This window comes from Microcaecilia unicolor, chromosome 4, assembly GCF_901765095.1.
Source record: "Microcaecilia unicolor chromosome 4, aMicUni1.1, whole genome shotgun sequence".
NCBI classification, from domain to species: domain Eukaryota; kingdom Metazoa; phylum Chordata; class Amphibia; order Gymnophiona; family Siphonopidae; genus Microcaecilia; species Microcaecilia unicolor.
In genome coordinates, this window is record NC_044034.1 from 266,251,759 (window position 1) to 266,275,169 (window position 23,411).

General features: G+C 41.0%; 2 protein-coding genes across 4 annotated transcripts in view; one reads left to right on the forward strand and one right to left on the reverse strand.

Annotated features, from left to right (window-relative positions):
• The window catches only part of GRTP1 (growth hormone regulated TBC protein 1), an 80,123-nt gene extending 78,181 nt beyond the window's left edge, over positions 1-1,942 (forward strand). Inside the window, exon 8 of one of the 2 annotated variants that reach the window (XM_030201517.1) lies at positions 1,683-1,938. In XM_030201517.1, coding sequence (XP_030057377.1) covers positions 1,683-1,763 — 81 coding nt within the window. In that variant the 3' untranslated portion in view covers positions 1,764-1,938. Of the gene's footprint in view, positions 1-1,682 lie in introns of both variants that reach the window. The other variant, XM_030201518.1, reaches the window with a different exon arrangement.
• A 904-nt stretch (positions 1,943-2,846) lies between these two features.
• Positions 2,847-23,411, reverse strand: part of LAMP1 (lysosomal associated membrane protein 1) — an 80,605-nt gene continuing 60,040 nt past the window's right edge. Inside the window, exons 6-9 of one of the 2 annotated variants that reach the window (XM_030201515.1) lie at positions 14,375-14,497; positions 6,271-6,340; positions 5,961-6,131; positions 2,847-3,839 (exon numbers count right to left, since the gene is read on the reverse strand). In XM_030201515.1, the coding sequence (XP_030057375.1) occupies positions 3,700-3,839; positions 5,961-6,131; positions 6,271-6,340; positions 14,375-14,497 (504 nt within the window). In that variant the 3' untranslated portion in view covers positions 2,847-3,699. Of the gene's footprint in view, positions 3,840-5,960; positions 6,132-6,270; positions 6,341-14,374; positions 14,500-23,411 lie in introns of both variants that reach the window. The other variant, XM_030201516.1, reaches the window with a different exon arrangement.

A 23,411-nucleotide genomic window follows, 5' to 3' on the forward strand; every position in this document is an offset into this window, starting at 1 on the left:
GAAGGTTAAGTGCCTTGCCCAAAGTCACGAGGAGATGCAGTTCCCTGGGCTCTGAGGTCACTGCATTAACCACTGGGCTACTCCTCCCTCACACAGCCACAGGCAGCAGTATCTTCATTAAGATTAGCATTTGAGAATAGTGTAAGAGGGAGGTGGTAGAGGCTGGGGCACAGAATCTCCAGGTTTTCTGAAGTTTTGAAAATTGCTGATGGCAGCCTCAGGTCCTTAGCCTGTATGAAGTTTCCTACCTCTAACTACAAAGGAGGAAAATAATCCTTGATATTGGTCCCAGGGCTCTACCTATAAAAATGGAATGCACGGCTGCAGCTTGGCTCATTGGTAAACTAGTAGAAGTACTGATGTTGATAGAAAACAGTACTATTCAAAGTCTGTCCTGCATTGCTGTGACCTTTTTAAACATATGAGCAAGTGCAAATTCTTGAAAAGGACAGGACTCAGTTGTTGCTTCTACAGTTTGTCAAATTACTGTTTTTAATGTCAGCTTTTTTTCTTTTTAATAAAAACTATAAACTAGTTGACATTTTTGCCTCCAGGCAAGATTTAAGTGTGGTTGTTCTTTCTAGCTCTTAACACAGAGTGCTGTTGTAGGCCAGTGCTCATAAAATGCATACTACCAGAACAGTGGGAACTGAATCCAATGCCAGACACACTTCTGTGATCTATATCCTGCAAAAAGACAGGTGATGCTTTAGCAACTCCCATGTTGTAGATCACTTTAGTGTTATGTGCTGTGCAGGTCAGGGGAAGACATTTTGACTGCTAAGTTGAATACTGTCAGCAAAACTGGGATAATATGTACCTATAACCAACACTACATCATGTTTGGCTGACTATACTATTGGCATGGTTGACTCTGGCCCACACAGCAGGGCAGGCATTTTGTTGGGTTGACGATGAACTGTGCAGGTCTATCAGCTGTCATTTACTAAATTACTTTATGAACAAAAGTTATCCAAGTCATACAACTTTGAAGAACCATTGGCGAAAGGAGTAATAAGTTGTACAAATAAAAAAAAACAAACCAAAACACTCCAAAAGCCAATTTTTGTTTTAACATGTGTAGCTGCTTTTATGGTCCATGGCCTGCATGTTGTGGCTGAGCAGGGGAGAGAATGCAGGGATTTCAGGTTTGCTTCCATAATGGACAAGGGGGGGGGGGTGAGCTTGTTATCTTTGCTAACCAACTGGACAGTGGTGTTCTTGATGTTAGGCTTTAGCTATGTCCTATTTTTACTTAAAATGGTATATTAAAGCATACATGTACCATAGGGGCACACTGCTTAGGCTTTGCACAGTGATAGAACCATATCATGCTGGCATTGTTCACTTAGATACTTTGTGGCAGTCTTGTGCAGGAATCTGGTGGTATCAGTTGTTATACATTGCCCAAATACAATGTACATAGTCTGGCATATATTTAGCATGGAGTGCAAATGAAGAAGTCTGTATATGACCTTTGTTCATTAGCGGTTAGAATTCTACCATCTTGAATTCAGAATTAACCTAATCAGAAATAACTAGTGCTATAACGTTCCTGAAAGCTTATGCTGTGTCTATATTGCTGTGCTTAAACTGCATGTAGTAAGACACAAAAATGTATTATCTATGTCTTATAATTCTAGTGATTAATCTTGAACTGATTCTAATATCTTTTGTTTCAGAAAATATTTGGAGAACCAGGAAGTTTGTCAATGAAAACAATTAACAAGCTGCGAGAGACCTGTAGTGCTAGACTTGCTTAGGGATAATAGTAATACAAATGGACAGATACAATACATTCCTAAAAAAAAAAAAAAACTGTACTGGTTGAATAAAAATATATATAGTTTTCATAATCTAGTTAATACTTGACCAAATCTGCCTGAACTTATGGTTCACCAACAAAAAGTACAGAAGTCTTTATATTCTAAGTCATAGTGTCACTTAAACCATCTTGTTTTGTCTGACAAGGAACTATCCCCCTTGTAGACAAAATATGAAATACCATGGAACAAAGTCTTTTTTTTTTTTTTAATAGCTAGAAGCTAGTGGTCCTAAAATGGTGTCACAAGTGCATTTGAAGAGCACTGCCCCCCCCCCCCCCCAATACTATGCCTCTGGCCAGAGGGATAGATAAGTTATTTCCCTTTATAGTCAAGCTATGGCCCAGCAGTTGTATAAGCTCCTCACTCTGCCTGCAAGCATATGTGGCGGACCAGCGGACTGAAAACCAGGTAAGATGCGCCTTTAGACCCTGGGCAATATACTTCACCCTGCATTACTGGGACAGACTAATTTACTAATCTGTATTAATATACTAATGCACATTAACATTTAGTGAACAAGCCCCTGAGAATGGACTTGTGGTAAACAAGGCCCTCACCTTTCTGGCAGGTTCTGAGCAAAAAACAAAAACCTCGTGTCCACTAAAGCCATCTAATACCCACATCCCCCTCCCCCCACAAATGGGGTTATGATTTAAGTGCATAGGTTGGTTTAGTCAATTTAAGAGGAATGGTACATGTTAACATTTGAGCTTGGATTGTAAAAGTTGGGTCTAGTTTGCTAAAACTGGAATAAGGATTTATGAAAATAATAACTGCCTAAAGAATCTCTGCAGCTTTGCCACTATCAAGTAAGTGTTCAAGTTTGACTTTTCCTGGATCACTTAACTGGTTTGAATTCCCCATATTGCATAGTGTCAAATAGGTAACATTTTAATATTAATTCTTTGAGAATTCCTCTCTAAGCTATTGACCAATTTATTTTAAAAAAATAGTAACTATTGTAAATAAGTTTAGCTTCAGCTAAAGGCAAGAATCAGAGGCACAACAGGGGAGGGGGGAAGGAATAAATCTTTATTAGCATTGTTAAGGCAATGCACACACTGTATGAACTGATCTTAAGTGTACAAACTGAACCACACTTCAAGCAAGATGACCTGCAGATGAAAGTTGCTGTACTGTAGTGCAGAAAAATCTCTCAAACAAGGCTAAAGATCATTTTACAAAAAGAAAGACCTCAAAAAACTTGCAATAAACCCAGCTTCCATCTTTAGGAGAAAGTATCAATTTTTAATAGGCAGCAGAGCAAAGTTATTAATTACAAAGCTGCAAAGGTAATTAAGAGCGCCTATCTGCTTCCAGTATTGCATTATTAATACTCTGCAGGTGCCAGGCATTTTCTGGTGTTTAAAGCTGAATTAAAAATATTCCACACCCAAAGAGAAAACCAGGAGTTCATATTTTAAATGAATTACAGTTCAGTCATTACTTGTAATTATAAAATGCAAAAAAGTCACTACAATCTTGAAAACTTTAGTCAAATAAAGACAGAAGTAACCAAACATGAAGTTTTCCCTTTGTTAGGCTTTCAAGAGCTCCAAGGTAAGTGAGCAATTATGAAATACTCCTGACTTAAAAAATATATATTTATAACAAATTCATAATGCCAATGTTTTTGAAAGCACTCCCTTAGCTTTTGTTTCTACTTTGGTACACCACCATACTTTCATGAACTTATCTTGTGCATAGTCAATTCGGATGCAAGATGTTTCACATTAGAAAGAAGCAGAATTTTTCAGCAAGTAGTGTCTGAAAAACACTGCACTCCCTTACAATACCACGCCTGAACTCTGGGTAAAACTGGTTCTTGCAACTGGTATTTATCTAGTGGTAGATCAATTTAAAGTGCAAGTATTTAAATTGTTTGATATCCAGCATGACTTCTCTTTCTCCCAATGAGATAAGCAATCAATACAATCAGAACAAGTCCAGCAAGAGCTGCACCAACTATGATGGGGACAAGTATACTGTCTTCATCCATCCGACATTCCTCTTCTGCAAAGAAAAACAAAATATTCCACAGTCAGTTTTGAAACATTAAGACAAGTTAATGTACACTTAAATTATCCAGAGACTAAACCAGAGGTAAAATGGCTTACCTGAAATTATACAGCAGTAGCATTACCAGGTTAATAATTTCCTAGAAAGACTGGCTTCCCCATGCACCATACTCTATCCAGCAGAGTACTACTTCCAATAAAAGTAGTTTCATTGATTAAATGTCTTATAGAATCCTAGAAGCATGCTATTTTAAATTACTGAGCTACAATTAGCCCAGATTCAAGAGATTTTGTGGCAAGTTGTCTTTTCAGGTGAAAGTGGACATATATCTTACACTAAAGACAGCCATGGTAAATATTTCAGGTTGGAAATTAGTGTGAGGTCTTAGAGGGGTTTCCCCACTGCTGTACTACTTCATATATGCAGTCCCCACCCATAGGAAAAGAATACCCAAGTATAAAAGGGAGCACTGACTTCAGCCCTGGAGCTGCTTCCCAGGACTATCTTTCAACAAAGTTAAAGACTGACTACTGGTAAATAGCCCTGGGCCTAATAGGCCACCTGCCTTCAACTCGCAATAGAAACATAAGCAGATTTCTGCAGGCAGCACTCTGAAAGGGGACAGTTACTATAACTGATTAGAGCTCTAAAGTTCATACCAGAAACACACTGCCTTTTATATAAAGTGTGTATGAAATTTGCATTAAGAAGCATCTGTAAGGTATATGATATTCAGTGAAAAAATGTTGACAAGAATTCTTGATCAAAAAAACCTTAAAGTTCTTCTCTGGATAAATGCAAGCTAACAGATTTTGGAACTCAATCTTCAGGTACAGTAACTGGTTCTGTGAGCAGATGTCTGCAGGCAACACCAGGAAAGTAGTGAGAAGTCCAAAAGCAGCTGTCCACTTTCCCCCTATAGCTGCCAAAAACAATCTGACAGCACCTTCAAAGGCCTCTCATCAAGACATGCCAGTGGCTCCCAGTCCGGTAATGCCAACAAAAACCATTCATTTTGAATGGGCTCCATTGGCATTGCTGTGCGGGAACCACTAGCATGGCTTGATAAGAGGCCCTAAATGGAGCAACACTGCTTCTTCCCACAGCTTGCCTCTTGAATGCCGTTCGTCCTGTTTACAGGTAAGCTAGTGCCAACCCAGTGGCAGTGCTGTGCATTGCCATACAGAGGGCACAAGTATATCTGAGCCTCTAGGGAAGTGGTATGCTACTAAGACAGCAAGCACAACTTCTAAGGGCACTGGGGTCTGGTCCTTGGCCGAGGACAGTCTGAATGACTGGGCTCAAACTGAGGAAAAAACTGCTCTGGACCGTTTATGGCTCCTGCCACCATAGTCCAATAAAGACCTTTTTCTTTCTAGGCTTAAGCTCAAACAATGAAGATGAAATCTTTAAAAAAATTCCTATTCAGAATAGAACACAACCTGTTAAGGGAGAATGCTATCCAATTTACAGAAGAAAAATGTGCCCTTTGGTTAGATGACTTATACTAGCCTTAAAAAAAAAAAGTAGGCAAGCTAATATGCCACTTTACAGCTAATGGGCGTTTCAAGTTCCAAGCATTAACTGCTCAGGTAAAGATCTTTTTACAGGTGGGTGTACAACAAACCATAAACACATCCTTTTGATTACTATTCTAGCTTTAGCTATGCTCACTTAGGAAGGATAACAGAATAATATGCAATATTGCTAAAATGGTATTCAGATCTGTCCTTCTGTTTGAGTGGAAAATAACCTACATAAAATAGGAAAAAGTGCAAAAAAAATCTGCTTTGACAATTCTGAAACTCAGATTACAGCTGTTCGTTTTCACAACTCTGGATAGAGCACTGCTGTGCCAACTTCAGTGGCCTACAACAGCTACAAGGAAGGATGGATGAGCCCAACAGGGGGTCCAGGGGACACAATGTTTTAGTGTAGGGATAAGGAAGTGGTACTGGTATCAGCCAACCAAATCTATGGGATGAGAGAGGGGAACCCATCCGTTAGAATTTTCACCAGGTATCTACTATTATGGATATTAAACTCCTCCTTATGCCATATAAAATGGTTTGAAACATTTGAGGGCAAGAAATTTAAAATATTTTAAAGTCTCACCTGTTCCAAAGTTGTTACCATCAATATTGAAAGCCTGAACTTGAACGTTGAATACATTAACTGAGAATGTATCTGTGATGTTGAGTACCTGCATAGTCTTACACATATAGGATTTTCCAAGTGTAGTTTGCAGGTACATAATACTCTCATTAGCAGCCTTGTACGCCGGCACTAAAAAAAATATTTTTTTTTTTAGAAATAAAAGTTGTAGAGTGGAATGCAACTTTTAAAAAATCCACGCATTTCATAAAAACCTACTTCAGTTTCAGTATGAAAGTTTAAGCTTTCAAGTTAGTAATTAAAAGCTTACCTTTTGCATCAGGAGGCAAGGTAGTGTTTACATCAACACCCCCAAGATAAAACTTATGTGTGGTGTCATTCTAATAGGGAAAAAAACAACAAAATGAAGGGGAAATTAATGTGGAATGTTTAAATATGGCTGCAAATCAAATTATGTAAAAAAACAAAAAAGGTTTAATCAATACAATGGCAAAACTAGAGCCAAAATACACTATATAAATGTTTTAAGTATACAAATTTAGTATTTCATACAGAAATATTACTAAATAAAGGTCGCTAGTTAAAAGCTGTTTGAAGGCTTCTATAAAACAGTTACATACCTGTGGAAGGTGTTCTGAGATCAGCAGATTACATACTCATGTGGGTGCCATCTGATGGAGCCCCATGTAGTAACAGCTTTCCAGCTTTAGTTTAAAAAAAAGTTCACTGTGCATGTGTGCAACTTCCCTACTGCCACTGTCGTACAGAATCTAGCCAGTCAAGTCTAGCTAATAGAATTCAGCTCCAAGGATGGGAGGGTATGAGAATGTGCGTCCTATCCTAAGAAGGCCTGCTACAGGTAAATATCCTGCTTCTCTTCTGAGAAAAAGGTTAATGTATTTTTACGTGTGGGGACTCTCTAGCTACAGACTGCCTTCAACAAAAAAAAAGAATAACCTGATTGCCTTACAAGCAGCAAGAAATTTTTTTTTTAAGGTATACCTGGATCAGAAATAAAATGGCCCTGAAGGATGGAACTAGATTCTAAACCCCAAATAAAATTCTGGAAGACTGTCTTCCCAAACTGACTGACATCAGGAGTCCTGTTCCAAACAGGAATATAATGTAAATATGTGGACTGAAGACCACATTGTAGATCTCGAAGTCTTGTCTCCATCGACAAAACCTCAATGGGACTAACATTATGAGCTGTGACATGCCTAGGAATCATACCTGCCCAAGCATAAGTGGAGGAAATGCAGTCTCTTAGCCAATTTAAAAGATTTTCTGGTGGCAGCCTCCATCCTGTCTGGGTCGAAAAAAAAAGGAAGAAAAAAACTGGGAAGACTTTCTATGGGCTTAAGTTAACTCCAGACAGAAGGTCAAGGCTCTCTTGCAGTCAAAGTGTGAGGTTTGCACTTTCATCTTCATAAGCATGAGGTTTTGGGTGAAAAAAAATATATATTAGCATTGACTGAACGATGGAACTCCCGACACCATAAGAAGAACTTAGGATAAGTGCATAGAACCACTCTGTTGAAAGGTGGATCAGCTACCAGGGTCTGGAGCTCACCAACTCTACAGACTGAAGCAATACAACCCTTCAAGGTGGCAGTATCCAGTGGCTCAGAAGGAGCGGTTATAAAATGGTTTAAAACAAAACTTTAAGGTCCCATGACACAAAAAGGTGGTTTGATGGAAGACTTCAACAAAAGTCCCACATAAAGCAAACAACTAGACTGAGCAGAGACAGGTTTGTCTTTTACTTGGAGATGAAAGGCACCAACTACACTAAGGTGAACCCTAATGAAATTGGTTTAAGATGGTCAGATGTAGAAAGTATTTAAGCAGGTTGTGTGTAAGACGGGAAAACAAGGCCTCCAAGACAGGAAAACAAGGCCTCCTAGTGTAAACTCTTCTGGAAGCCAACAGAACCTTGACTATTCTCGGGCAAATTAAGGAAATCCACCAATACCCTCTCAATATCCAAGCCATGAGGGCTAGACTCTGAAGGTCAGGATGGTCAGGATTTAGTGAAGGGAAATCTTGCCTCACCGATCTATTACATTTCTTTAAAGAGGTGAACAAAGGGGAGCTGGTTGATACTGTGTATTTGCATTTTCAAAAGGCGTTTGACAAGTATCTCATGAAAGAGGCAATTGGAGAGTCATGTAATAGGAGGTAGTGTCCTATTGTGGTTTAAAAACGGGTTAAAAAAAAGACAGAAAAAACAGAGTAGGGTTAAATGGTCAGTATTCTCAATGGAGAAGGGTAGATAGTGGGGTTCCCCAGGGGTCTGTACTGGGACTGCTGCTTTTTAACATTTATAAATGATCTAGAGATGGGAGTAACTGGTGAAGTAATTAAATTTGCTGACGACACAGTTATTCAAAGTTATTAAATCACAAAAGGATTGTGAAAAATTACAAGAGGACCTTACGAGACTGGGTATCTAAATGGCAGATGTTTAATGTGAGCAAGTGCAAAGTGATGCATGTGGGAAAGAGGAACCTGAATTATAGCTACATGATGCAAAGCTCCATATTAGGAGTCACCGACCAAGGTGTCATTGATGATATGTTGAAACTCTCTGTTCAGTATGTGGTGGCAGCTAAGAAAGCAAATAGAATGTTAGGTATTAAGACAGGAATGGAAAACAAAAAAAAAAAAAGAAAAAAGGATGTTAATACTTTGTATTGTGCCATGGTGCGACCACACTGCAAATAGTGTGTGCCAATTCTGGTCGCTGCATCTCAAAAAGAGATATTGTGGAATTAGAAAAGGTACAGAGAAGGGAGACGAAAATGATAAAGGGGATAGGACAACTTCCCTATGAGGAAAGGCTAAAGCGGCAAGGGCTATTCAGCTTGGAGAAAAGGCAGCTGAGGGAGATATGATAAGAGGTCTATAAAATAATGAGTTGAATGGAACGGATAGATATGAATCGCTTGTTTACTGTCCAAAAATACTAGGACTAGGAGGCACGCAATGAAGCTACAAGGTAGTAAATTTAAAATGAATTGGAGAAAATATTTCTTCACTCAACGTGTAATTAAAAGTTGGAATTCATTGCCAGAGAATGTAGTAAAAGTGGTTAGCTTAGCGGGGTTTAAAAAAAAAAAAAAAAAAAAAAAAAAAAAAAGGTTTGGATGTCTTCCTAAAGGAAAAGTCCATAGACCTTTATTAAAATGGACTTCTGGAAAATCCACTGCTAAGCAGCATAAAATATATTGTACTTGTGACCTGGATTGGCCACTGTTGGAAACAGGATGCTGGGCTTGATGGTCCTTCGGTCTGTCTGTACTTATGTAGGATGCAATTAGAACCCTTGATAATAAGTCTTGGAAAATGTTCTAGTCTCCATGGATCATGGAGGAAAGCTCCAGAAGAGGAAGCCATATCTGCCTTGGTCAGTAGAAGGCAATCATTGTTCCTCAACCCAGCTTGAGAGGTATCGGAGAATATGTAGCCAGAGTCCCTCTTTACAATAATGAGGAAAAGATCTGAGGCTGTCTGCCATGTGAACCTAGTGTAGAGCAGAACTGAGGGATTTTCTTGTATTGAGTAGCACAATACACTGGGCTACGTAGTCATCTAGAGACCACTCATGAGGTTGCAGAATCCATTTCTGTCTGCCAGACAGTTGTCTTTCCTATCAGATACACTACTGCCTGACAGGAGGAACAACAACCTGTCTCTCCCTACTTGATGTAACATTTCAACCTAGTTGCTAGTCTATATCGGACTAATTTGAGCTGATAAAAATTCAGATTGCAGTTACAGTTCCAGGTTTATCTGATGAAGTTTTTCTCCAGTGTCCCACAGACTGCATATTAAATTCATCTACATAAGCTACTCATCCCGTTGTTGGGACCCTTTGCTAGGAGGAGATTCATTTTGCCAGATTGGAGTTGAATATGATGTCCTGAAGGTTTCCAGTGACTTGTGACCACTGGGTAGGGCAGGGTTCATTAAGCATTCCTAAAACAGCCATGCTATAGGAGTCACATGGCCTAATATCCTTAACATCTGACCAAATGATACCTGCCAACTCTTGCTTTTCTATTACTACTGAAATGAGTTAAAATCCACTGCTGCAAAAGAAAAGCAGATTGTAAGTCTCATTTTTGTGACACACTCAACTGACTTAGGAAAGTTTATAATGAACCATCACAGCTCTAGCATTCTAATGGTCATGTGCACCTATTCTATTGCACTTTCCTCTGATTTTGATCAATCATCAAAGTAGGGAACCACATCACCCCTATCTGCACAGACTGCTAGGCATTTTGCGATTACCTCTTGCTGCTGATGTGAGGCCAAATGGCAGTACTATAATAGAAATTGTTTTCCTACTACAGATCTGTTACTTCTTATGACTTGAGAGATGCTTAATCCCACATACAGATGCATGCAATTTGAGAGCATAACCAATTTGCTTTCTGTAGTATAGTAACGAGGGTGCCTAAGTATATCATCCTGAAATTTTGTTTGGCTAGATACTTAAGGCACTCAGGTCTACGATTGTAAGAATCCATGCTCCCCCCCCCCCCCCCACAACCTTTGTAATCAGTCAAAACTTGGACTAAACTCCTTCCACTTTCCCGTGAGGGCATAGGCTCAACACACATTGACCTGTAACAAGGAAGAGTTCCTTAGTAAGCGATTCCTGATGCTGAGAGCTCAATTTTGATGCTCTCAGTGGGCAGTTTTGAGAAATGTTCTTTAATGGCAGGGTACGTGAAGCCTGAGGCCAAATCAAGCTGACAAAAAGGGAAAAACTAAACAACCAAAAAAACCCTGATTAAGGTAGTTTACTGGGAAAAGAGACCCTGTACAGCACACAAAGTCAAACAGAAAAGTGATTTTTCTGCTAGTTTGATGGGGTTTTTTTTTTCCATTCGTTAAGCTGAATACCGTGAACCTTTGAGCTATATGGGAAAAATGACGACTGGCTAGGTCATGGACAATGAAAAGCTAAAACTTGGAGAGTTGTTCCTATGCTGCTGGGCTCCATCAGGTATCACTCACGAGAATAATACCCTGCTTGTCATTGGGGAAAAATCCAAAGAAAATCCAGGATGGACAACGGGAAAAGTTTAAGAGTACAATTTTGTAAATTGGTACAAAGGTGTAGGCCCAAAAGACACAAGCAGCACAGTATCAACTAATGGCTGTAGATAAACTTTGAGAAAAGCCTAACAGTGTGAATCTATGTTGCTCAAACCGAGATGTCACAGTAAACGCCCCAATCACAACAAGGGCAACGAAAATAAGGGGGAACAGCAGACGATCCAAAAACTTGCACTTTATTTAAACATCCAGGACTCGACACGAGCCGTGTTTTGGCCCATAAGGGCCCAACACAATTCACCATATTAATACCTTAATCAGGGGGCAAATTATTTATTCAAAATTTACTGACTTTTTGAAGAAATTCATTCAAGGCAGTGTACAGTAAGAATAAATCAAACATGAGCAATAGATAACATTCAAACAATAGAAGTATGGCATAATATACTACTTGTGTTTCACCAAAGTATTTAAATTAAGGGCCACTGGTTTCTTATTCAGATTCTTATTGTATTTACCATGTGGTATTAAAAATATCCTGCCCCTTGCATGTGAATCCAATTATATATAAGTTTTATTAAATGGACCTCAGAACTTCCCAGCTTGTCAGTTCTATTCAGAGCATAGGAGTTGCAGTTTAGGACGTGGCCATAACGGTGATTTGAACTGAGCAGGACAGCAGGAATTAAAGTCCGCAGAAAGCCCCAAGAAAACAAAACAGAATGGTTCACTGATCATTATGTACAGGCATTTCTTTACATGAAAAGGATTTCATAAGAATGGTGTATGGGTAACCTGAATGAATGGGATGAGGTGATGTAACCACAGGGAAGTTTTGATGGCTTGATAAAGGGAGAGCTGTGATATACTGAGGAATGAAGTTCTATAAGGATGGACCACGAACGTCAAGATTAAATACTGCAAAAGGCTATGAATAAGTGAAAGAATCGATTGCAGGAAATACCTTGCTCTGTGCATTGTGAAACATAAAATTTCAGGGATAAGGAGTCATTGGTTTTTCTCCCATTGGGAGTTTTTTTCCAATTGACGAGAGAATACACCTAAGCCTGAAAATATTTATATAGTAAATATTGGACCAGTGATAAAATTACCTCCACTGTGCAGCTTCAGCGCACTTATGAAAATATAGTACAAACTGTGTTCTGAATAGAACTGCCAAGCTGGGAAGTTCTGAGGTCCATTTAATAAAACATATATATAATTGGATTCACATGCAAGGGGCAGGATATTTTTAATACCATATGGTAAATACAATAAGAATCTGAATAGTGTACTACTTACAATGTCAACAATACATAATAGAACATTTTAATTGACAGTGTAGGGTATAAAAGATGGAACATTACAGATAGGTAAGAGTAAGAGAATTTAGAAAATAAGGTGACTAGAGAAATGGTCAACATATAGATAGGTAATGTGAAAATTATAGGCAATATGAGAAATTAAATGATACTTCAAATTTACAGGTAACACCCTCACAGAAATGCTCAATGCTTCAAAAGGCTATCTACAGTGAGCTCCAGGAACCCAAAGTAAACAGCTTCAAATACCACAGATTTTGTTTTGAACTAAATCTAGTCCTACTCATTTTGAATCCACATGTGTCTTTTGGCTCCACAATTCACTGTAGCTACTCAATAACTCTTCCTGCTGGTAGCTAAGATGTAGGTGCCACATGGGACATGCTTAGCATCAATTCTATAATGGCTACAGGGAATGCCTAAGCCGTTATAAAACACTAGTACAACGCCATTTTGGTGCACTGAAATTTAGGCACCCTCACTTACAACAGGTCAATTAATGGTGGGCATAAGTTGGCTTGCCTAGGGCCCCGATGCCCGTAGTAAACAAGGGCGCCATACTACAGCCCACATTTACTCGTGCAGAATGTCGAGAGGCCCAGAGGGCAGGAAACAGTACGCAGACGAACAACGCAAGTAGCATGCTAACTGTAGTCACTTTGTATTCATCCCCAATGCTCAGGAAAGAGCACCCGAAAACAAAACTGCATTACTGTTGCAAAAAAAATAACACCAGGTCAGAGCAGGCATTAGGCTGTTGGAAGAGAGGATGTCTCATGAATCTTTCTGCAAAATCTGCCAGTTTTGATTGCTTTTGGAAGCAGAAGGAAGCCCACGCAAGCCCTTAAGCACTGGTCGTGACAAACACCAGATCCAAGTGAAAAGCACACATTGGTGTCCGTTTCCTGCATCTAAATTTAAAGAATGCATGCTAAAAAGAAAAATTAAAACCTCCAAAAAGTGAAAACATAAATTGACGTCTGTTTCTTGCATCTAAATGCAAGTATCCAAGCTTACAATAGATAAATAAATACGCTTGTATTTAGGCCGCAGAAAAGACACCAATGTGTATGTCTGGTTTTACCAGGTAAATGCGCACAGGAGCAGAAGTTACCACGCAATTTTTCTGCATATGCAAGCAGCACAATCCTCCTGCTGAACTCCCTAATGCTCAATGCTATGAGCACACCTATATTTGCATCTCATTAAATTTGAGCATTAGGGCGCTCTGTGCTGTTTTGGCGGTATTTTGTGGCACTATTTGGAACAGCGCTGGAGCTTTGAGCATCAGGACTTAAGTCAAGTTGCACAAGACACTTGGCAACATGAACATCCCCTTGCAGTTATGCATTAAGCAACTTTGGTGCATACATTATAGAAAAGCACCTAGCACTTACACATGTAACTGCCAATTACTGGCACCTGAAATGCATGTGTTAGTATATGTGCACGCTTTTATGCCTAACATTAGGAGCCAAATTATGGAATGAGGAGGTATATGCCCATAGGTCTAAAGCATGTTGGGGAAAAAAAAAAATATGGGATAAGGATTTCATCTCCTCCTTTGCACCCTCCCTCTTGAGTTTTTTTTTTTGGCTTATAAAATTACCAAGACAGTCCTTGATAGCAAAAGGGGCAGAGGTATTTTTGCCTCTTACTCAGTAAGAGGAACCTAATGAGGATATGAAATCAATAAGGATCCTTACCTCAAATTTCAAGCAAAAAAGATTCATGAATATGAGGTGTTCATGGCAGCTTAGTACCATGGGGAATTAGGGTCTACAATTTTGTTTCCCTCAGCTAGTAAGATATCTGCCTTAAACCAAAGTTTTTCCGTGCTGAAAAAACCCCCCATCAATCTTGCAACAAAATGCTAAGACTGAATTTGAAGGACTTAGTATGTGCAGTGTTCTCATTTTTAAACATTTACTACCCACACTTGAATAGTTTGTTTTTTTAAAGCACCAACAGTGAGGCCTAACTACTTTATTAAAAAAAAAAAAAAAAAAACCCACTTACCTTTCTAAACATGAAGGTAAGTGATGTCTTCTCAAAAGTGAGAGTAAGAATTGCTGAGGTCACAGTACAATTTCCAGAGACGGTCACATTTTGTGGATCAACATTAAACAGTAAAACGTTAGTCTGTAAAGAAAGATATAGGTTATAAGTTTACTATAATGATTACAAAGTAGTTATTTTCTTTATTTTGCCACTACAGTACTCAAGTCGGATTAGCACAGGTGTTTTGAGCAAAAGCTAGGAAATTCAACTGGGAAAGGGAGCTGCAATGTGAGAAAGTGACTAACAGCATCAATCCAGCCCAAATCTTTTGTACCAGTAGTCAGCCTGGTCTAAGGGTTTGGTGCAGAGTTTTAAATGGCTTTGTATCCTTTAAAAATCCAGACTTCAACATTTACTTCTGAATGCACTAGTTGTTGTCTTTTGAAAATATTGAACAAATTTACTACAAACAGCTATAAAAATTCCTCTGTCTGCCTTGGCTATTCTGTTAGGTACTCTACAATCTGGAACAATTCTGTTTACTGACCAAGGGCTCTAGAACATGGTTGACTCATACAAACAACAGTTCACATTTCTCAGTGTTCTAAACTTTCCTTGTTGCTGCCTGGTTTGTTACCTGAAAAGCAAATGATTGGTTTATTGGCTCTCAGGGGCCAGAATTCTCTCAGGTACAAATATACCTATGGCCCAATGTTTAAAAGCACTTTGTGCTGTCTGCTGCAGTACGAGTACTGTTAAAAAAAAAAATCTGCTGCACTAAGGTCATTCAGAAGGCTTGCATGACCTTTGAACCTTAAGTGCTCTAAACCATATAGACAGCTGTTTCAGAGAACTGCTAATTACATATGTACATCTGCAGCACACAGTTTTAGATGGGGCAATGTTGTGTGCTAACAAAAAGCATGTGTCTTTCTGGTTGTACAACAGCAATGTGCATATACTAGTGTGAGTTCTTTTTTTCCTATCTACTCCAAGGTAGGCACAAGTGTCAGGTAACTGTTACTGGTACAACCTCAGGCAAAAATAAGCAGAGTGTCTGCTTACCACTTCACAATATGCCAAGTTACTTAACCCTTTGTTGTCCCAAGTACAAAAACTTTAATTGTGAGCCCACTAGGGACAGAGAAGGTACATGCATACAATAAATGGAAATTGCTTTAGTTGTATCACAGGAAGGCGGTATAATCAAATCCATGACCCTTTACCCTGTTGTATGCAAAACATGTACAAGTATATGTTTCAAAAGTTGCCACAATGTCAGCACTAATGTAAGAAATGTAGAAATATATGCCATTTTCATAATACGCCCTAGCTAAGATGTCTCTAAAGGAAAGCACTTCACTATATCTTAGCTGTTTAAATCATTGCACAAAGGAAAAGTGTTTGTCTGTAACAAGAAGGACGTAAAAAAAAATTTAGTCAAGCTCAAGAGTTGAGCCATAAATGAAAAGGTGGTGACAGATGAAAGTCAGACCAGGAAGACAGAACTTGCAGTGACCCCTAAACAAAAAACACTGAGGGGAGGGAGATAAGCAGAGAGTGAGAAGTCCCAGCTGCTGTTAACAGCAGAACCCTAGCAGATAGGCAGGCGACCATTGGCCAATGAGAAAAACTTAGGAGTAGACATTTAAATGTAACTATAAAATCTGTGGAATCTTATAGAGATCATGTGTGTGTGTATGTAAGCAAGCTCGCAGTTTTAGAGCTGCCGAAACACACATCTATTCTTGCAGGGATGACTTGATTTTTGAATAATAAATGCTTAAGCAAGCTTTGGTTTAATCAATCTGATTTTAGGAGTCCTATTTTTGTATAGGTTCTCAGGTTATCTGGGGGCTATTTATAACACTAATATTGGGCAAAACAGTGATGCTGCTCTTTTTTAATTTGTTTTACTAAAATGTCTGCTGCCACTGGCCATGCAGGAATGAGTTTTTTTGTTTTTTTTACAAAATGCTCTTTTACAACATAAGTAATGCCACACTGGAAAAGACCAAGGGTCCACCGAGCCCAGTATCCTGTCCACGACAGCGGCCAATCCAGGCCAAGGACACCTGGCAAGCTTCCCAAACGTACAAACATTCTATACATGTTATTCCTGGAATTGTGAATTTTTCCCAAGTCCATTTAGTAGTGGTTTATGGACTTGTCCTTTAGGAAACCGTCTAACCCCGTTTTAAACTCTGCTAAGCTAACCGCCTTCACCACATTCTCCGGCAACGAATTCCAGAGTTTAATTATGCGTTGGGTGAAGAAATATTTTCTCCAGTTTTAAATTTACTACACTGTAGTTTCATTGCATGCCCCCTAGTCCTAGTATTTTTGGAAAGCATGAACAGACGCTTCACATCCACCTGTTCCATTCCACTCATTATTTTACAGTGGTGGAAATAAGTATTTGATCCCTTGCTGATTTTGTAAGTTTGCCCACTGACAAAGACATGAGCAGCCCATAATTGAAGGGTAGGTTATTGGTAACAGTGAGAGATAGCACATCACAAATTAAATCCGGAAAATCACATTGTGGAAAGTATATGAATTTATTTGCATTCTGCAGAGGGAAATAAGTATTTGATCCCCCACCAACCAGTAAGAGATCTGGCCCCTACAGACCAGGTAGATGCTCCAAATCAACTCGTTACCTGCATGACAGACAGCTGTCGGCAATGGTCACCTGTATGAAAGACACCTGTCCACAGACTCAGTGAATCAGTCAGACTCTAACCTCTACAAAATGGCCAAGAGCAAGGAGCTGTCTAAGGATGTCAGGGACAAGATCATACACCTGCACAAGGCTGGAATGGGCTACAAAACCATCAGTAAGACGCTGGGCGAGAAGGAGACAACTGTTGGTGCCATAGTAAGAAAATGGAAGAAGTACAAAATGACTGTCAATCGACAAAGATCTGGGGCTCCACGCAAAATCTCACCTCGTGGGGTATCCTTGATCATGAGGAAGGTTAGAAATCAGCCTACAACTACAAGGGGGGAACTTGTCAATGATCTCAAGGCAGCTGGGACCACTGTCACCACGAAAACCATTGGTAACACATTACGACATAACGGATTGCAATCCTGCAGTGCCCGCAAGGTCCCCCTGCTCCGGAAGGCACATGTGACGGCCCGTCTGAAGTTTGCCAGTGAACACCTGGATGATGCCGAGAGTGATTGGGAGAAGGTGCTGTGGTCAGATGAGACAAAAATTGAGCTCTTTGGCATGAACTCAACTCGCCGTGTTTGGAGGAAGAGAAATGCTGCCTATGACCCAAAGAACACCGTCCCCACTGTCAAGCATGGAGGTGGAAATGTTATGTTTTGGGGGTGTTTCTCTGCTAAGGGCACAGGACTACTTCACCGCATCAATGGGAGAATGGATGGGGCCATGTACCGTACAATTCTGAGTGACAACCTCCTTCCCTCCGCCAGGGCCTTAAAAATGGGTCGTGGCTGGGTCTTCCAGCACGACAATGACCCAAAACATACAGCCAAGGCAACAAAGGAGTGGCTCAGGAAGAAGCACATTAGGGTCATGGAGTGGCCTAGCCAGTCACCAGACCTTAATCCCATTGAAAACTTATGGAGGGAGCTGAAGCTGCGAGTTGCCAAGCGACAGCCCACAACTCTTAATGATTTAGAGATGATCTGCAAAGAGGAGTGGACCAAAATTCCTCCTGACATGTGTGCAAACCTCATCATCAACTACAGAAGACGTCTGACCGCTGTGCTTGCCAACAAGGGCTTTTGCCACCAAGTATTAGGTCTTGTTTGCCAGAGGGATTAAATACTTATTTCCCTCTGCAGAATGCAAATAAATTCATATACTTTCCACAATGTGATTTTCCGGATTTAATTTGTGATGTGCTATCTCTCACTGTTACCAATAACCTACCCTTCAATTATGGGCTGCTCATGTCTTTGTCAGTGGGCAAACTTACAAAATCAGCAAGGGATCAAATACTTATTTCCACCACTGTATATACCTCTATCATGTCTCCCCTCAGCCGTCTCTTCTCCAAGCTGAAAAGCCCTAGCCTCCTTAGTCTTTCTTCATAGGGAAGTCATCCCATCCCTGCTATCATTTTAGTCACCCTTCGCTGCACCTTTTCCAATTCTACTATATCTTTCTTGGGATGCGGCGACCAGAATTGAACACAATACTCAAGGTGCAGTCGCACCATGGAGCGATACAACGACATTATAACATCCCCACACCTGTTTTCCATACCTTTCCTAATAATACCCAACATTCTATTCGCTTTCCTAGCCGCAGCAGCACACTGAGCAGAAGGTTTCAGTGTATTATCGACGATGACACCCAGGTCCCTTTCTTGGTCCGTAACTCCTAACATGGAACCTTGCATGACGTAGCTATAATTCAGGTTCTTTTTTCCCCACATGCATCACCTTGCACTTGCTCACATTAAACGTCATCTGCCATTCAGCCGCCCAGTCCCGTAAGGTCCTTCTGTAATTTTTCACAATCCTGTCGCGAGTTAACGACTTTGAATAACTTTGTGTCATCAGCAAATTTAATTACCTCGCTAGTTACTCCCATCTCTAAATCATTTATAAATATGTTAAAAAGCAGCGGTCCTAGCACAGACCTCTGAGGAACCCCATTAACTACCCTTCTCCATTGTGAATACTGCCCACTTAACCCCACTCTCCGTTTCCTATCCTTCAACCAGTTTTTAATCCACAATAGGACAAATGTATGGGATTTGCGTTCCAAAACGTATGAAGAGAGACTTGCTGACCTGAACATGTATACCCTGGAGGAAAGGAGGAACAGGGGTGATATGATACAGACGTTCAAATATTTGAAAGGTATTAATCCGCAAACAAATCTTTTCCGGAGATGGGAAGGCGGTAGAACGAGAGGACATGAAATGAGATTGAAGGGGGGCAGACTCAGGAAAGATGTCAGGAAGTATTTTTTCACGGAGAGGGTGGTGGACGCTTGGAATGCCCTCCCGCGGGAGGTGGTGGAGATGAAAACGGTAACGGAGTTCAAACATGCGTGGGATGTGCATAAAGGAATCCTGTGCATAAGGAATGGATCCTCAGAAGCTTAGCTGAAATTGGGTGGCGGAGCAGGTGGGGAGAAGAGGGGTTGGTGGTTGGGAGGCTAGGAGAGGGGAGGGCAGACTTATACGGTCTGTACCAGAGCCGATGATGGGAGGCGGGACTGGTGGTTGGGAGGCGGGAAATACTGCTGGGCAGACTTATACGGTCTATGCCCTGAAAAGGACAGGTACAAATTCAAGGTAAGGTATACACATATGAGTTTGTCTTGGGCAGATGCAGGTCTTTTTCTGCCGTCATCTACTATGTTACTATGTATTTCCTCCTATCCCATGACCCTCCAATTTCCTCTGTAGCCTTTCATGAGGTACCTTGTCAGTTATACATATATATTCAGTAGCATTATCTGTACACTTACTATATTTGGAAAAAGTAAACAACCTGTATTTGCCATCCTGAAAATCTTAATCTACCCATCTTGCCATTCTCAGGTAGTAATCAGAGTTTACCAATTCAGTGGGGGCTGGATAATTTCTAAATCAAATTTCTTTGACTAATTGGGCTCATATTCCCTTACTCAAAAGTTCAAATTTAAGTGACCTCTGCTAGTTAAAAAGGCATAACTATATTTTCCAAAAACAAATTTGTCATACTACACAACTAAGATCAAGTCAATTGTATAGCCAGAAGAGGCAGGGTTAATTTCAGAATAACCCAGCACAGTAATGCTATCCAAAGAATTAAATGAAATGATGTCCATCAGCATTTACATATGCATTTAAAACTGTCCTTTTCCTACTATATCAATCCAAACAAGTGGATTATGTCGCTTACCAGCATATGAGGTAGAAATACTGAACTTTTCTAGTAACATTTGTATATGGGCTGGTATATCCTAGGAGTTGTCCAGTTATTTCTCTACCTCCAGAAGACTCAGCAGGAATCCAGGCCAAAGTATCAGCCTGCCTGTCTGACATTGCTGCCTGGATGTCTCAGCACCATCTCTCTATATAAAACGCACCTCCAACGTTCTAATGAAGCCTCTGTTAGCCAACATTCTAAGTGAAGGGGGTGAGATCGCATTGTATCTGCCCCGCCCACGCGTCAAACGTGATGACGTCGAGGGCGGAGCAATGACACTCAACCAATCGCATCGCTCGGCAGCGAAGCGTCAGGGAAGGAGGCGGCGCTCTCGACATCTAGCCTTCCCTTCGCTGTGTTCCGCCTTCTTCTGACGTCAAGGATGACGTCAAAAGAAGGCGGAACACAGCGAAGGGAAACCTAGACGTCGGGAGCACCGCCTCCTTCCCTGACGCTTCGCTGCCGGAACCGCCACGGAGGTAAATTTAAAAACAAGAAAAAAAAAAAACCCACCCATGTTGGGGGGAGAGAAGAGGGTGGCCACTAAAGTACAACAATGGGAGCGGGAGGGCCAGGCTGGGACATGGGAGAGAGAGGAGCATGGATGCGAGGGGGGGTCATGGAAGGGAGACAGGGGACTTGCTGGAAAAGGATGAATGGAGGCGGCAGGGGACAGAGGAGCATGGATGGCCATGGATTGGGGATGGCCATGGATTGGGAGGGCAGGGCTCAGGGAGAGAGGGCAATTGCTGGAAAGGGATGAATGGAGGGGGCAGGGGACAGAGAAGCATGGATGGGCATGGATTGGGAGGGCAGGACTCAGGGAGAGAGGGGAATTGCTGGATAGGGATGAATGGAGGAGACAGATGGCCATGGATGGATATGGATTGCACGGCAGGCCTCAGGGAGAGAGGGGAATTGCTGGATAGGGATGAATGGAGGGGCCAGGTGACAAAGGAGCATGGATGGCCATGGATTGGAAGGGCAGGACTCAGGGACAGGGGAATTGCTGGATAGGGATGAATGGAGGGGCCAGGTGACAGAGGAGCATGGATTGGACTCGCACTTTCACTCTGACTCTCAAACAGTCACTCTCACATACACTCTCCCAAACATACACACTCCGAGGAAAACCTTGCTAGCGCCCGTTTCATTTGTGTCAGAAACGGGCCTTTTTTACTAGTCTGAAACTAAACATGACCAAGACTGAGCTTCTCATCTTTCCCCCTAAACCAACCTCTCCTCCTCCCCCCCCATTCTCTATTTCTGTGGATAACACTCTCATCCTTCCTGTCTCATCAGCTCGTAACCTTGGGGTCATCTTCGACTCCTCCCTCTCCTTCTCTGCACATATTCAGCAGACTGCTAAAACCTGTCGTTTCTTTCTCTATATCACCAAAATTCGCCCTTTCCTTTCTGAGCACACTACCAGAACCCTCATCCACACTATCACCTCTCGCTTAGAATATTGCAACTTGCTTCTTACAGGTCTCCCACTTAGCCATCTCTCTCCTCTTCAATCTGTTCAAAATTCTGCTGCACGACTAATATTCCGCCAGTGTCGTTATGTTCATATTAGCCCTCTCCTCAAGTCACTTCACTGGCTTCCTATCCGTTTCCGCATACAGTTCAAACTCATCTTATTGACCTATAAGTGCATTCACTCTGCAGCTCCTCAGTACCTCTCCACTCTCATCTCTCCCTACATTCCTCCCCGGGAACTCCGTTCACTGGGTAAATCTCTCTTATCTGCACCCTTCTCCTCCACTGCTAACTCCAGACTCCATTCCTTTTATCTTGCTGCACCATATGCCTAGACTAGACTTCCTGAGCCAGTACGTCAAGCTCCATCTCTGGCCGTCTTCAAATCTAAGCTATAAGCCCACCTTTTCGATGCTGCTTTTATCTCCTAACCCTCATTCACTTGTTCAGAACCTTTATTTTATCATCCTCACTTTAATATTCCCTTATCTCGTTTGTTCTGTCTGTCTGTCCTAATAGATTGTAAGCTCTGTCAAGCAGGGACTGTCTCTTCATGTTCAAGTGTACAGCGCTGCGTATGTCTAGTAGCGCTTTAGAAATGATAAGTAGTAGTAGTTAGTAGTAGTTTGGAATTTGGCAGAGCAGCTACTCGAGGGGCCTTGCCTTCCTGTTCCTTGAGACAATCTGCTTGGGTACATCCCACTTGTTTGATCTAGTATAGCAGAGACAATGTCAATTTATTTTCCTCGAGCATTGACATACCAACCAAGACCTGCCCTGGAAGGCTTCAGTTTTAAGGGACTAAACTATGATTTCTAGTGGTATATATGGTCATGATTTTGTTTAGTTGGCTATATTGCAGTTGTCAGATGGAATTTCAGGTGTGGTACATTGGCCCTTACTGTTTTAAACCGGGGGGGGGGGGGGGGGGGGGGTATGCTGGACAACAACAGAAGGCCATATACCTGTGATGCCACTGGACAGGTACCCCCATCTGCTGGTAGAAAAAGACACAGCTCACTTGTGTGGCAGGACTCAAGGAAAGGAAGTTAGCAGGTATGACTAAATTTCACCTTATTAGCAAGAAGTTAAAGATCACAGATCTCAGGAGCCACACTTAGGAAAAGAGAATCTGTTCTGGAGGCACGATTAATAATACTTTTATTTCTTAGCATGCATAGCCCCTTTGAGTTTGTTTACTTCATCTATTTGTCTCAAGGCATACCATCTCATTCTATAATATTGTGAACACAATTTTAAATGCAGGTTATAGAACACTTACAGTTGCGCAGCTAACTGGCACCAACTAATTGGTGGCAATCTGCAGTTACATATGTTAACTGCACTTAGTCGATATTCTCTACCCTTACCATACAACTGCAAGGGGGTGTGGATGTGGAATGGGCACTGGTAGAACGGGGCATTCACACCAAGGTTAGAGAATACAATTACATGCACAACTGTTACATTTAGTTCATGGACATTTACAATGACCATTGACATGGTGTAAACTGTTCCTAAATGTTGGCATATAAATTACCATTTCCTATATAATAATTCTCACCTCCAATGTTCTAATGTGCCTGGCACCGTGGCTCCCTCGGAGGTGGTCTGCTAGGCAGTTTAGAATGCACTGATGTCAGTGATGTCACTGACAGCTGATTCC